General features: G+C 46.0%; 1 protein-coding gene across 4 annotated transcripts in view; it reads left to right on the plus strand.

Annotated features, from left to right (window-relative positions):
- LOC144797750 (phospholipid scramblase 3-like) overlaps window positions 1-16837 on the plus strand; it is a 180551-nt gene that overhangs the window by 137234 nt on the left and 26480 nt on the right. For 3 of the 4 annotated variants that reach the window (XM_078668502.1, XM_078668501.1, XM_078668500.1), the window contains exon 6: window positions 12804-12968. The exons of the other annotated variant lie outside the window; for it this stretch is intronic. In XM_078668502.1, coding sequence (XP_078524628.1) covers window positions 12804-12968 — 165 coding nt within the window. The remainder of the gene's footprint in view (window positions 1-12803; window positions 12969-16837) is intronic. 4 annotated transcript variants of the gene reach the window in all.

Below are 16837 nucleotides of genomic sequence, written 5' to 3' on the forward strand. Positions count from 1 at the left end.
ATAACACATATAGCCTCTCGTATAGCTAATGATCAACACATGCAGCAGTTTACATCACAACAGACATAATGATGCACAAATTAAGACAGTTTAGTCACTAACCCATGCATTCAGTGAGACACATTTAATCACTCACTCATACAGTCAGTCACGCACCTACTAAATCCTTCATCCAGACACTTATACATCCACTCATTCTTCAATATGTAAGACATATTTTAACTTTACAGAAACATACAGTCACTGGATGTTGTCATCAGTGATGTCATCAGTGATGTCATTTGAGATGTCATCAGTGATGTCATCAGTGATGTCACTGACCATGTCATGAATGATGTAATATGTGACATCATCAGCAGTGGATTGCAGGTGCGCGATATATAGTTAGTGCAACTAACTATATATGGAATTTCAATGGTTTTGTGTGAGTAAAATAAGGTTTTTTAAATGCTAATTCCTAACTATATATGGTCTATAACCTATGGTTTTTTCAGTGAATTTTCAAGGTTTTGTAAATGCTAATTCCTAACTATATATGGTCTATAACCTATGGTTTTTTCAGTGAATTTCAATGGTTTTTTAATAGCAAATATCATAAGCTGTCGAATGTCAAGTACGTGGTAAGTGAAAACATTTTCGTGTTTATGCACACTGATCTGCTTTGAATGGTGCCCCCCCCCCTCATTTCTATTAGGAGTACTCTCTCTTTGCAGATAGTGAAAGGTAGTTAACGCAGGTCTTTGCCCCCATTGTAATCCGTCGTGCCTGCTTCTCTCTCCATTTGATTCATTGTTATCCAAGTATTTACTGTTTTAGAATTAGTTCTCTTTGGTTCATTCTCTATTTACAAACAAACACAGAGTCGCAATACTCTGTTTAGTCTTTGCAGATAACGAAAAATCGTGTAAAAAAAAAGAAAAAGAATCGAGCAAAATCAGTAGGCCACTAATGGGATCTCTTTTTGACCTCGCAAAAATAGAAACATTAGGAACAACCCCTCATGACAAATACAAAACTAGTGAGATGAACTGAACTCCACACAATGATGGCTGCAAAACAGCTCGGCTCCGCCACCCACCCCGCCCAAAATAACGATAAAGAACGGCTGCCATGATTGGTTGCGGAATGACCACGACGGAGCTACGAAATGGTGCTGCTCTCATGCTAACCCCAGCTTCAGTCTGAAACATCCAGAAACACTGTAGACTACCAATTCGATCAGTTCCGGTAGCGCCCCAATGTAACCCGGTAGAGAAGAACTAGCCCTCCCCTCTTTGACTGATGGTTCTTGTTGCCTGTCCCTTCTGTTGTCATTTAACAGAACTATTTAGCCTGCTGAAAGGGGTTGTGTTCCGACCGCTGGTTGGTGGAGACATTTTGACTATATTCTGTACCTGCGTTGTCGCGTAATGCGTCATATGACGCGCCGCGTTAGCGCATCCGGAAGTCATCCGGGGCGCGCAGCGCGTAACGTAAGCATAACAAGTCATGTGACTTGTTAATAAAACTTTTCATTGGTTCATTTTACTTTTCTTATTGTAATGATGAAAGGCTTGATCATATGACCTAAAAATTACGCTTTTCATTACTTCCGAACATTATTTTTTCTTAAATATATGTTATAATGTTCCAGGCTAATGTACTTTCCCGGAAATTTTACAACTGTCCTGCAAGTAAAATATATTCTTTTTTCGAGAAAAAGAGCGTTTCTTCGTCCCATGACGGAGCCGTTGAGCAAAAGAGGGTCGACCTGCTGTCTTAGTCGCCGATACGCCTGAATATGAGATTCTTATCGATCACTTTATATTGCAGGAATAGAAAACACAACAGCCCTTGACCATTTATCTTTACTGCGTTCCTTCGTATTATACCTTTTACCCTTCATGTAATTGGTCTGCTTTATTTCACTTGCCTTTTAATGATTCTAAAACAGTGACTATTATTAAAAACTTTACCAATGTATATACTACTACCATGTTTTCTTTTAAAAACCTTTATTGTGAAAATTTCATTATACAAATACGAGCCTATAACCACGTGGGCCGGCCACGGAGCAAACTGTAATCGTATATGATGAATAGACATTTACACTGTAGAGGAACGTAACGGGCGGGCCATTAGGTTGCAAGAACTAAGGTGTCTAACAGTTACGGAATCGGTGGACGTACATTTTATAATTAAAATACGACAGGGCCAGTTACAATAAAATTATCTAGATATACATTTGCGGGCAAGTACCATGGGTGACGTTAATTCGAACTTTCAACAGTACAGTAATCAATAACACATCAGAACTTAATATCAATAGGGATGTCGAAATATTCAATCAATTCTCGTCCCCGCCCGCCATGTGCTTCAAAACTGCATACGTATCTCGTGATTTCAAGGTTCTGCAACCAGTACACAACAAGGAGTTACGAGTCCCATTTATTCTGGCGCCATTTTGGGCGAGGACGGGCAGGTCCAGGATATAGTCAAAATGTCTCTACCAACCATCGACTATGATGATGTTCATATGCTGTATTTATTAGAGTAACACTCAGATGTCCACATGAAATAAATTTGCCACAATCTAAACATGTCATTTTAATCTTTCCAAAGTTCTTCTAAATATTTGGGACCGTTTCCCTTGCCTCTGAAGCTCTCAGTGCCACTTCTTTGATGAATGTACTAGCAGGTCAGGGGTTCTCCTCCAAATCTCTCTTTTATGCAGCACTATAATTAATTGTTGCCACCTCTCCATATGACGATGCATGGTATAGTTACCACAACTATATTTTTTTTCGGTTCCTCTAGAGAGTTCATCGTGGCAGATGAAGCGTGTAACGTACCGGGCATTTACCTTTTTTTGCATGTACAGGAAAGGAAAAAAAAATCGAGCGTCCGAGTTCTAAGGTGTCCCAGGGCCATTTTAGTGGACCAGGCCCAAATCCAAAGAACAGGCCGCCATTTTGAGAGTCCTGTTGCAGCCGCCTGTCGCTGTAGCATCAAGAGCAGCCGAAACTCAGCTGAATGGCAACTGAAACGGTAAAGGGGCGCCCCACTACAGCAGACGAGCCAGGCCCAAATCCAAAGAACTGCTATCTCACAGGCTAATGGGGCGACCCACGCCGAGTTTCAGCATTGTAGGATGACCACACAAGTACAGCAACTTGCTAGACATCACCTCGGTGCCATCCGGATCTCGGCGCCCCACTGCAGATGAAGTGCCTCTCAACTATGAAACCACCACGGTGACATCCGGATCTTGGCGCGTTGTGCTGCCTTCGGCCTATTCGCACATCGGTCCGCTACTGACGCCATCTCACAGGCTAATGGGGTGACCCACGCCGAGTTTCAGCATTGTAGGATGACCACAGCAACTTGCTAGACATCACCTCAGTACCATCCGAATCTTGGCATCTCAACGCCTAGTGGTATCTTCCATACAAAAAATATTGTTACGCTGCCTTTGGCCCCATTCGCACACCAGTCCGCAACTTAGACATCACCTCGGTGCCATCCGGATCTTGGCATCTCAGCGCCTTGTGGTGTCAGTCAGAAAATATTGTTGTGCTGCCTTCGGCCTATTCGCAAATCCAAAGAACTGCTATCTCACAGGCTAATGGGGCGACCCACGCCGAGTTTCAGCATTGTAGGATGACCACACAAGTACAGCAACTTGCTAGACATCACCTCGGTGCCATCCGGATCTCGGCGCCCCACTGCAGATGAAGTGCCTCTCAACTATGAAACCACCACGGTGACATCCGGATCTTGGCGCGTTGTGCTGCCTTCGGCCTATTCGCACATCGGTCCGCTACTGACGCCATCTCACAGGCTAATGGGGTGACCCACGCCGAGTTTCAGCATTGTAGGATGACCACACCAACTTGCTAGACATCACCTCAGTGCCATCCGAATCTTGGCATCTCAACGCCTAGTGGTATCTTCCATACAAAAAATATTGTTACGCTGCCTTTGGCCCCATTCGCACACCAGTCCGCAACTTAGACATCACCTCGGTGCCATCCGGATCTTGGCATCTCAGCGCCTTGTGGTGTCAGTCAGAAAATATTGTTGTGCTGCCTTCGGCCTATTCGCAAATCCAAAGAACTGCTATCTCACAGGCTAATGGGGCGACCCACGCCGAGTTTCAGCATTGTAGGATGACCACACAAGTACAGCAACTTGCTAGACATCACCTCGGTGCCATCCGGATCTCGGCGCCCCACTGCAGATGAAGTGCCTCTCAACTATGAAACCACCACGGTGACATCCGGATCTTGGCGCGTTGTGCTGCCTTCGGCCTATTCGCACATCGGTCCGCTACTGACGCCATCTCACAGGCTAATGGGGTGACCCACGCCGAGTTTCAGCATTGTAGGATGACCACACCAACTTGCTAGACATCACCTCAGTGCCATCCGAATCTTGGCATCTCAACGCCTAGTGGTATCTTCCATACAAAAAATATTGTTACGCTGCCTTTGGCCCCATTCGCACACCAGTCCGCAACTTAGACATCACCTCGGTGCCATCCGGATCTTGGCATCTCAGCGCCTTGTGGTGTCAGTCAGAAAATATTGTTGTGCTGCCTTCGGCCTATTCGCACATCGGTCCGCTACTGACGCCATCTCACAGGCCAACGGGGCGCCCCACGCCGACTTTCAGCATTGTAGGATGGCCACACCAGTACCACAACTTGCAAGACACCACCTCGGTGCCATCCGGATCTTGGCATCTCAGCGCCTTGTGGTCTCTTCTACACCGGAAATATAGTAGAAAATATTGTTGCGCTGCCTTTAGCCCCATTCACACATCAGTCCGCTACTGACACCATCTCACAGGCCAACGGGGCGCCCCACGCCGACTTTCAACATTGTAGGATGGCCACAGAAGTGCGACAACTTACTAGACACCACCTCGGTGCCATCCGGATCTTGGCGCGTTGTGCTGCCTTCGGCCTATTCGCACATCGGTCCGCTACTGACGCAAACTCACAGGCCAACGGGGCGCCCCACGCCGACTTTCAGCATTGTAGGATGGCCACACCAGTGCGGCAACTTCCTACACACCACCTCGGTGCCATCCGGATCTTCGCGCGTAGTGAAGCTGCAGCAGCTGCAAATAAGCTTCAGACAGTGTTACAACCGCTGCTCAGAACTCTCAACTATGACACCACCTCGATGCCATCCGGATCTTGGCGCGTTGTGTTGCCTTCGGCCTATTCGCACATCGGTCCGCTACTGACACCGCCTCACGTGCCAACGTATTTTCTCCACATTTTATACCCTATGCCGCATAACAGGTCATGTGACTTCTTTATAAAACTTTTCATTGGTTCATTTTACTTTTGGTTTCCTAATGATGGAAGGCTTGATCATATGACCTAAAAACAACACTTTTCATTGGATGAAAACTTTTTTTTCCCCCCAAACGATGAAAGCCCCACCTTGTTTCTGGATGTTTCAGACTGAAGCTGGCGTCACCATGAGAGCACCACCATCTCGTAGCTCCGTCGTGGTCATTCCGCGAGCAATCATGGCAGCCGCTCCCCACCAGAAGCCTGCAGGAGTCGGGGCCCCCAAAACTTTTAATGAATTCTCAAGGCGGAGGGGACGCTTTCGAGAATGGGGTCCAAGACCTAGCAGACAAGCGTCCGATTTCCAAGGTGTCCCAGGGCCATTTCAGTGGACCAGGCCCAAAAAGGAAACAGCCTGCCGCCATTTTGAGAGTCCTGTGGCAGCCGCCTATCGCTGCACCGCAAGAGTGGGCGCAACTCAGCTGAATGGCGGATTTTGACACAGTGGACCAAAAGCGGACGGAATGGCAACTGAAACGGTAAAGGGGCGCCCCACTACAACAGATGACACTCCACCTGGAGAGGCCCGTTCACGCCGCCTCCCCCGGGGCGCCCCACGCCGTTATTCGGAGCAGCATTGTAGGATACCAAAACCAGTGCGGCAACTTACTGGACATCACCTTGGTGCCATCGTTCTGCTGCCTTGGAACTATTCGCACAACAGTTTGCTACTGATGACCCACCCCCCGCGACGCCCCACGCCGTTATTTGCTGGGTGGCAACTTACTAGACATCACTTTTGTGTCATCTAGATTTCGGCGCGTTCTGCTGCCTTGGAACTATTCGCACAACAGTTTGCTACTGATCACCCACCCCCCGCGACGCCCCACGCCGGAAATCTGGACGTTGTGCTGCGTTGGGACTATTCGCACAGCCGACCGCTACTTCGTTGTTTTTCTCTAAAAATGTTTATATGTTATTACTATTTTTGTTTTCTTGTATATATTTATAAATTATTAAAGTTTTATAATCTTACTACTTTGTCGGAGTGCTATATATTTTTAATGTGACACATAATTGTAAAAACTTTGATGTACAAAGAGTCATCCCTGGAATCTTCCGCTTCACGCTCGGTCCCCTCCCCAATCACAATACAGGATGGTTTTCAGATAATAGCAACGCTTCTGCTGTGACGGATCTCATCGAGTGTGGGCCTTGATCTACTATAACTCCTTTGAAGACGGGTGATTCTTTACAGCTGTGGCCATAAACTACATCTGCAGGGCTAGCTGATAGCCTAGGACCGGCCTGGACAATCGGACACAGAGGAAAAGGAGTGTCAGAGGGTGCGGTAGTGAATAGGGCGAAAGGGAGGTGTCGGGCGGGCACAGGGTGTGATTCTCAGGGAAGAACAGCGCAGATGGGGGGAGGTTTATTACCCATGCATAAAACAGAGAGCGGGGGTGACCACTGCCTGGGGGAGATGCTTGCGAGGGTGGGGAGCCATGGTAAGGATCGACAGCGTTCACAGAGTGGATCTGGTCAAGGCATCTAAAATGGCTGCCGTGCACGACAAAAGTGTGGCATTTGAAAAAAGACAAGATGGCGCACACAATGTTTTTCAACAATTCCTGATTTCCTTCGAATCGAACGTTAACAGACGTTGGGGCATATTACCAAAGTTAAGCGATATTTATCCCTAACGATGCATTGCAAAGATTTTTTTACCGTCAGAAATTATCGCAGATAAACCTTGCTATTATCAAGGTTTATCGCAAATACGATAAAAAACGAGCGCAATGCATTAATGTCGCTGAAAACTCCGCGATATTCATGCATTACCGAGCTAATGCTCTTAGCCATGTTATCCACCTCCCATTGGATAACATGGCTAAGAACTGCTCAGGGCAGCTGTTACTTTTTGGAGATATTCGCGCTTATCTCGAATATTTCCAAAAGTTGATAATAGGAGATAGCGATGTTAGCGACTGTTTCCAGTCGCTAACATCTTGGCATGCCCACTTTGCATGTCATTAGTGATAAATATCACTCACATGCAAAGTGGGACCCAAGATGGTCGCTATCTCCTACTAGCCGTCGCTAACTGGTGTTAGCAACAGCTAGGTAATACACATATAATTTTATCTCCGCGAAGCGGAGCGCTGTTACAGATATATATCTTGTTTTTGAACGTTAATTTCTCAAAATGCACTGAAGCACATATATTGAGACATAGCAAAGGCACATCGGGCTACCAGTCCCTAATATTTTACCAAGTTTCGTGCAAATCCATTCAGCCGTTCGATTATTATTATTATTATTTTTTTTTGCCCCGCGGGGCCCTTTTAAAACCTCCACATCAAACCTAGGGGGTCAGCGAGGATCTACTATGCCCCCTTATGGTCATCAGCCGTTCGATTATTATTATTATTTTTTTTTTTGCCCCGCGGGGCCCTTTTAAAACCTCCACATCAAACCTAGGGGGTCAGCGAGGATCTACTATGCCCCCTTATGGTCATTTGCCCCTTCGCTTTGGCCTCCTCTTGTCTCTCGATCCTACCGAGAGACAAGATGGCGGCCGCTACGTACTGTTTGGAATGTTTACAGACACCGGAGAGCCAATCAGCTTCGCTTCGCAAAGCTCCGTAACGCGAAAAGTACGCGAAGCGGTGCGCTGTTACAGATATAAATCTTTTTTTGAACGTTAATTTCTCAAAATCCACTGAAGCACATATATTGAGACCTAGCAAAGGCACATCGGGCTACCAGTCCCTACAATTTTGCCAAGTTTCGTGCAAATCCATTCAGCCGTTCGATTATTATTATTATTATTTTTTTTTGCCCCGCGGGGCCCTTTTAAAACCTCCACATCAAACCTAGGGGGTCAGCGAGGATCTACTATGCCCCCTTATAGTTATTTCCCCCTTTGTTTTGACCTCCTCTTGTCTCTCGATCCTACCGAGAGACAAGATGGCGGCCGCTACGGACTGTTTGGAATGTTGACAGACGCCGGAGAACCAATCAGCTTCGCTTCACAAAGCTCCGTTGCGCGAAAAGTACGCGTCCTGGGCCGCTGCCCAGTCCGCTGTTACAGATATATATCTTTTTTTAAACGTTAATTTCTCAAAATCCACTGGAGCACATATATTGAGACCTACAAAAGGCACATCGGGCTACCAGTCCCTACAATTTTGCCAAGTTTCGTGCAAATCCATTCAGCCGTTCGGGCTAAAAGTGAGGCCAACCGCCCTATGGAAAACTCAATGTTAAAAACACGTTTTGGGACCCCCCTTTTTTCTCGACTCCCCCTGGACGAAACCCCCCCCAATTTTCAGGGGCTGCTCAGAAACAAAATGTGCCATTTTCCTGAAAATTTCAGCCAATTCCGTCCACAAACGCCAAAGTTATTAGACATAGAATTTTCAAAAAACCCATAGAGAAAAAATCCTAACTATATATACCTACTGGCGACCGCCAGTAGGTAATATATATATATATATATATATATATATATATATATATATATATATTGAGTTTCACGAGTTGCCCTTTTGGATAGCACTCCCAACAAGATTTTCAAAAGCACTGGGACAACCTTCGTGCAGCACAGGTACTTTAATCAACACAGGCCTTGCCTGACGCGTTTCAGAGTTAACACTCTTTCTTCAGAGGCAGCATGGCAAACAAAGTTCGTTCCGTGAGCACTCCAACTGACAAATCCCTTCTAATTAATATCCTGCCCACCTGGGCCTGGAAACAAAGAATCACATATTTAAATCCCAAGTGGGTCCGGACACAGAACCTGTTGAAATAAAGTACATAATTTCCTTTTGTAGCATTGCTTGCACAAACACCAAAAGATTGTTCCAACCATAAAGCGCCGCTTGTTGCTCCAAAGCATCACTCACGCAGAATGTCACTGGATTTGCATTTCATATCCGCAAAGGTGCATATCCACAACCTGGCAGGCCGTAATACATTGTTATAGTTAGCTGGACATTTCACTCATAAAAAACCATTGAAATTGCTCCTATATAGTTAGTTGTACTAACTATATTTCGCGCACCCGCAATCCACTGCTGATGATGTCACATATTACATCATTCATGACATGGTCAGTGATGTCATTTGAGATGTCATTAGTGATGTCACTGACCATGTCATGAATGATGTAATATGTGACATCATCAGCAGTGGATTGCGGGTGCGCGAAATATAGTTAGTACAACTAACTATATAGGAGCAATTTCAATGGTTTTTTATGAGTGAAATGTCCAGCTTAACTATAACACCCCTAAAACATAGTTTTTTGAGTGAATTTTAAAGGTTTTTTAAATGCTAATTCCTAACTATATAAGGCCTGAAACCTATGGTTTTTTCAGTGAATATATATATATATATATATATATATATATATATATATATCCAAAACTGTCTTGCCCCCATTCAGAGAAGCCACATCAGGAAGGTTCAATCTGTGTTTAATTGAAGAGAGCTGCAAAACGCTGTGAAGAGGTATTCACCAAAATAACAGAGCCTGACGCGTTTCATGCGCATAGCGCATTTCTTCAGAGGCAATCGTGATCAGCTACTCACAGCATGAATTGTCTTTAACTCCGACCTCGTGTCTTAAAGGGCGTGGGCGCACCCCCAGGCATTCTGGTAACAGTAGTTCTTTGTTCTTTAACTCAAGTGAGTTGCTCGTGGTAGCGAAATGGATCCAAATGAAGCCACAGTGGGTTGGGACGACTTCAAACATCAGCGGTTTGTTTCATAATGCTTTTCTCCAACACGACCTTCCTGCCCTTTGCTGTGCTGCATCACCTGATGCTGCACGGGTCCATGTAGCCATGGTGGGGCTTCCCTACGACCGGGACCGGCCGTTAGTACAGTGAAGAGGCTTGAGGGAGCGCTGAGAAAGTGTTACAGTGCAGCATGATTATCAAAGACTCTTTTCCTCACCCACTGTGGATTTATTAGTCGGAATTGGAAACAGCGCTGCGCAGCTCACTTGAGAAGGACTCATCAGCACTACAGAGGCCAGCAGGCAGTGCGCCTGTGAACTCCCACTGGGGCGGGCCTCATTAAGGACACCAGGTGCTGTATTAAATGCGAGGCACTGCTGAATGACTGTTATGCCCATGATTAAGTGCAGGGTTGCACGAAACGCGTCGGGATTTTAAGACTGTTGGATGTGTCCTGATTTCATGCTGCAGCCTTTCCCATTACAGCGGAGAAAACATACCTCTTGCGTGTGGCTTCCTTAAAGAGGGCAACTTCTATTTCTGGATATATATATATATATAACAAGGCGAAACGCGTCTGGGCAGCATGTCGGATTAAATACTTTTCCTTGAGTCAAATTCATGGAGTCAGTGCCTTCCTTTCATCGTGTGGGAATTTGGATTGGTAAACAATATATATATATATATATATATATATATATATTTGTATATATATATATATATATACACATACACATATATACGATTTATTTATTTATGTGGTTTTCTATAGAGTGATTTTGGTCCAAGAGCATTAGAGTTTTGACTAATGATAACACAGACCATTAGTTTTACTATCAAGAGTAGAAACCAGACATAGTCCTTGAAGGTGGAGCTTAGAGAAAGGAATAGAACATTGAGCTCGCTGACTCAAATAAAGTGTCTATCAAACAGCAGGATTTTTAAGTTCTTTATTATTTTATGGTATGTTACGTTAGCTGTCATTTCTAATGTGCATTGAGGGTCTCTAGACACAAGGAATGCTGAAGGTAACAAGCTAGCAATATATAAAAAAAATTAAATATCTTGTGAGAACAGCCAAGTTTTTAAGTTCTTTCTAAACTTAGACCGAGAATGCTGTCATTGAAGGAACAGCGGCAGTGAGTTCCAAAGTTTTTGGACACCTTAAAAGAAAACTTTACCCTATAGACCTGCTCTTACAAATGCTAAGGTCTTCAAGAAAAGTCCTCTTAAACAAGTGGAAGAACTTCAGTGGGTAGTTTGTTCAAATATTTTATTTTTAAGAATGCAAGTCCATTGCTGAAGAGCACCTTAGGCACTAGACACAGTACCCTGAATTGAATTCTCTGTCTTATAGGAAACCAATTCTGGTTTTGTAAGATTTGTTTAGCCTCTGTCGAGTTAGAAAGTCCAGCCATAAACATGGGTGCAATATTTTCAAGTTGTTTATTCACTATGCCATGATCACTAGACCTAAGCATAGTCCAAACGTGAGCCAATAAAAAGGTCTAACTGCAAAGAATATAGTGCACTGAATTTGGGATGACAGGTTACATTTGGAATCAACGTTTTACCACATTGAAAGGATATAGGTGGCCCGCCCAGTGTGGTTGGCCAAGATGAATCACATCTCAACACAACCATTCACAACAAAGACCTTAGTTTCTATTTGCATTGAAATTCAATTTGTTGTGCACCAGCCAATTCCAGATAAAGGATACAGTGCTAGACCCTGCACAGCCATCATTGCCTAATCTGAATAATAACTATGTGTCTTCTGGGTACATAAATGCTTTGACCCCGGTTTTCTGTAGTATATAGGCCAGCGGTATTATAGATACTTAACAGAAGTTGGGACAGCGCTGGTGTTCGAGGAACACCAAAATGGAGTGGAGACTCAGAGTTATGAAAGAAGGGCAGGCTTCTAAGTTTGGTGGAACTGAATTCTAGGTTGTTGTTTCCCTGTTGGAAAGACTGTCTGACTCACAGAGTACCTTTCGCAACTCAAAGGGTATGTTCAGTGCATTGGAACCTGTGCTTTTGCGGTTGCATAGCCTATAATTTTGCAGATCACAGGATTTGCATCTGCAAAAGCACTTTGTACAACTGGGGCCAGAATCTTGGATGGCACAGGGTTAATTAGATACAAGTCAAGCTTTTCCTATTATTATGTATGCCAATGTACATACGCATGGCAGAACTCTGGCTGGACTCCACATGAAATCATTTGTGCTGTTAGATGACACCAACTCTAGCCTTTCCACTCACTGGTCAGTTAGCAGTCCTTGGTAAGATACAGTGTTGAGAGAGAACATCAACTGGTCACTGTGTTGACATGGAGGACAGAGAAGAGTTTGGATTTGTTGAGAATTCTCAGGTTCCTTACCCTTGATGATGTTGATAGAGGGGATACAAGGTCTGGGTCCTTTTGAAGGATGGAAAAGAAAGGGCAGTAGAGGTGAAAACCCTTAATAAATTCTCTCCCTTTGAATAAAATAGTTCAAACTGTTTATGCTGAACTCCATACTGCCAGTTGCCAGAATGTTGGCTTCAAATATTGCCCTTTCCAATCCGGAGTTAAATGTGAAATGTGTACTGTAATGTCAAAACACGTATAGACTAATGATCTATCGGGATAACTGACCTAAATCTTTGGGGGTCACATTACTCCATATCTGCTCATTACTCCGGTGTTCAGTATAAATTGCATTTTTGACGATGAGAACAAAGTTACTACTCATATGTAATTGATGTGTTTACAACTACAATCCTAGCTGGAAGTCTACTCTCCCACATCTGGGTGTCTGATTGGTTACATTGCCAAGAACTGGGAGGCCTTCTCGATCAGCTTCTCCATCCTGAACGTCTCTAAAGAGGAGGTGCTGCGGGTCGTGGGTCCAGGCTTTGGAATGGCTGCCTTCAAAGATATCAACTTTGAGGTATGTTTATAGGGTGGTATCTATCGATCATATATCTCCAATGATACGTCCTGTGCTAACCATAGAGTTTGAAGAGAAGCCTTCTGTTGTCTAAACATTATAATCAAAAGTCATGTGCTAACCATAGAGTATAAAGAGCTGTGATAACCATAGAGTTTAATCTGAAGCTCTGTTCTGGCCATTGAATGAGATGAGAAACCCAACACCAAGTCTATAGTACTCCAGAAAGGGCTTGTCAACTCCTACAATGTCCATATATTCCAAATAGTCTGCTGCCAACCATATGTGAACACACAGAGTCTCGAAGCACTGGTATTGTGCGATATCGCATTAAAATACACATGTTTGAGTAATATTGAGACAACAAACAAATGTATGTGCCGTGTTGTCATCCGACAAAGTTATGTGCAATATCCAGGACATCATGGAACAAGGGTGTGGACAATAAACCCACATACACTATGGTGCCGATTATGATGGCGGACGGACCTGAGTCCGTCCGCCACCATAGAGTAGGGGGGAACGTCCGCATGGGCAGCGGCGTTCCCCCCGTGAAGATTAGGATGTGACCGCCAGGGTGGCGGTCTCATCCTCTATCTTTAATATTGCGGCGGGTGCATCTTCAAGCTGCACCCGCCGCAATGTTAAAAATGCATACAAATGCACGGGGGTACCATAGGTACCTCCCATGTGCACCCCCCACCCCCCCTTCACCTAGGGGGCCCGCAACGGGCCCCCGCAGTGAAGTTCCACATGCTTTTCCACGGCGGAAAATCCGCTGCGGAAAAGCATCTTTTCAAGCACTTCCTAATATGGTGGACGCTGTCTGAGAGACACCGCCACCATATTAGAGCTTTTCCGCCGCGGTTGTAAGCCAACCGCGGTAGAAAAGCTGCGGACAGAAACCAGGGCCCACCAGCCATCCTAATGTGGCGGTGGGTCTTTGGTGGGTCCGCTGCGGTTTTTCCGCATCCTCTGGGCCGGCGGTGGCTTCCGCCGGCCCGGAGGATGCGGAAAAACCGCAATCATAATAGGCCCCTATATTTGGAAGCAGAATAGAAAGTAAAGGCTGATAACATGTTGGAATGTTCCGTTGTATCTCTCTAAGAACAAGCAAAAGGGGAGACTGGATGGTAACACATTGGAATGCACCACTTTATCAGTATTGAAACATGCCAAGGAAATACTGCCTGATAACACATTGGAATACAGAACTGTATCAGTGCAATTCACAAACTCAACTTACACTTGTGAATAATTTACTCTTGCACTTTAAAGTAAATTCTCTACTTTTAGCTATTCGAAAATCAGAGGGTAAAGTTACTCAAAAGTGTAGACTTACATGTCTCTACCCCTACTGAGGATTCTCACTATAGTAAAGCATAGGGAAAAGTAAAACAAAAAAGGTTATTTAACTAGAAAACAGTTAGTAAGAATGTTTTTATGTTAAACATTCATGTGAATTAATTATATATTTATTTAAAATGGAGGACAAAATAAACTGCATTACAGCACTATTAACTTAATCCAAACGGCGTTACAGAACAGGTTCTGCCCGGTGCTCATCAGATCTAGAAGAAGCATCCTAGCACTAATCGTGCATGTTAATGCTCTAAAGAATCAGGGTCACCTTTGCAGGTGATTTATCAGCCTTCTTACTCCGCATAGACCTCAAGATGGCGTGGAAGTTCAGCCATATACTTCCTACCACCCGGACACCTTATATTGTTGGTTAAAGTTATATGGGTGTTCTGGGTACCTTTGGTGGAGGCTCCCTGGGTCCCTCTGTTAGAGACCTGAGGGTATACTCCGCTGCGACAGATGCAGGCAGTATCGGGTGGGGGGGTGAGGGGAGTGGTTTTGTTAAGGTATTTGTTAGAAAGTGCCATCTTTCTTGCATTGGTATGCCCCCTCTTTTTTTCTGAACTGCTGATGTAATTTGACTGAGTGTGCCCTGGGTTCCTGCCAACCAGGTACCCAGGGCCTGTGTTCCTTCCCTGAAACTAGGTTGAAACTAAAACCCAAATGGCATCTCTGGCCACCTATCAGCCCCTAGTAAATGGTACCCTAGGTACCCAGGGCATGGTGACCAGAGAAGACCCCTAAGGGCTGAAGCACTTATTTTACCACCCTTAGGGGCCCTGCACCCTGACACCCACACACTGCCTTTGTAGGCTGAGTGTCTGAGTGCAGAACTAAACAAAGAGTCAACATGGCACACATCCCTGTGTGCCATGCCCACAAGACCCACTGCCCTGGCATAATTCAGTCACCCCACTAGCTGGGTGCCCTATGCCAGTGGTGTGGGCACAGGTGCAGGAGCCCTGTGCCCCTACAGCACCCAGGGCCATTCCTGGGCACTGTAAGTGCAGTGATGCCATTAAGAGTATATGGTGCTGGGACTTGGTCATTACGAACTCCACAGCACCATAATGGCTACACTGAAGACTGCCAAGTTTGGTACCAAACTTCTCAACACATTAAACCCGCACTGATGCCAGTGCCGGATTTAATGAAAAATGCACCAGAGGGCATCTTAGAGATGCCCCCTGAAAACCTAACCTACAATCCACGTCTGGGCTGAGCGGCTGTAGAGGCTGCCACACAGGAGACATGTTGCTGGACCCCTGGGTGGAGAGCCCATGCACATCCTGGGTGAGGTGCTAGGTCTCCTCCTTCAGGATGGGCAGGAGGAAGCTTCAAAGGCATGCCACCTCTGTGAGCTTCTCCAGAGCATTTGCTGTACTCAGCAACTGGCCACCATCAGTTCTAACCCCCACTCTGGCGGGAAGACTGGTGGGAAAACCTACGTCAGGAAGGGGGGTGTGCCAGCCTGTGCCAACCCCACCCTTCAGGTGCGGGAGGCGAGGTGAAGCATGACCCCGGGCTCTGGCCATATTGAAGATGGGGAGCCCTGCCCAATCCCAGCTAGGCTCCTGCCCCCCTCCGACAGGATAGGAGCAGGCTAGGGGGTGTACCCACCCAGGACAGGGACCTATTGGTCCTTGCTCTTTCCCTACCTGTAACACCCCTAAATTTAGTATTTAGGGGCTCCCTGAACCTTCCTTCCTCAGATCCCGATACGAAAAGAAGAAAGAAGTTCAAGAAGAAGAAGAACCGCCGTGCAGCTGCTAACAACAGGACGGCAACAACTGACTTGGCCCCAGCCCTACCGGCCTGTCGATCCTGGAACCTGCTCCTGCCTAATCCCGGCGACTCCTGTGGACAGCAACCTTAGGACATCCAGAGGACCTGCCTGCCTTGACCCTCTTGAAGATTGGGACTCCCGTCAGCAGAGGTTCTGCTGGTGCCAGCCAGGAAGCTCCGAACAACCCACTCTGCACCCGCCGAGCCCGGCCTGTACCCAAGTGATCCAGAACTACGAGGACGTCCCCCCAGTGAGTGGGACCCGAAGTCCAGTGCCCAAAGACCCTCCTCGACGAACCAGACGACGCCTACAGACTCAGAACCCGGGGTCACCCCAACCGCGACCAGCTGAGGGTAAGCTTTCCTGACACCCAAAGACACCCCTGCACCCAGCGCCCTACAGCCCCCTTTGCCTTCCTTTTGGGTACCTACCTGTGCTCCAAGATCCCAACTTACCTCTCGAAGTGCTGGTCGCCCCTAAAGAGTCTCCGTCCCCGAGCCTGCAGCCTTTGTTCACTTTTTACCTTTCCCATTGAATAACATTGAGCGCCCTACGGCTCAAAAGCACCCTGCACATAGCCGCCCGAGTGCAACCTTTGCCCTATCCTACTTCCCCATTTGCCCTGAACAAGTGACCAGGAGCCCAGCTCCCACAGCCGCATGGCCTGCCAGCCAGCAGCCACCAACCGGAGGCCCCCTGCCCCCCATTGGATAACATTGGG

This window comes from Lissotriton helveticus, chromosome 12, assembly GCF_964261635.1.
Source record: "Lissotriton helveticus chromosome 12, aLisHel1.1, whole genome shotgun sequence".
Classification (NCBI taxonomy): domain Eukaryota; kingdom Metazoa; phylum Chordata; class Amphibia; order Caudata; family Salamandridae; genus Lissotriton; species Lissotriton helveticus.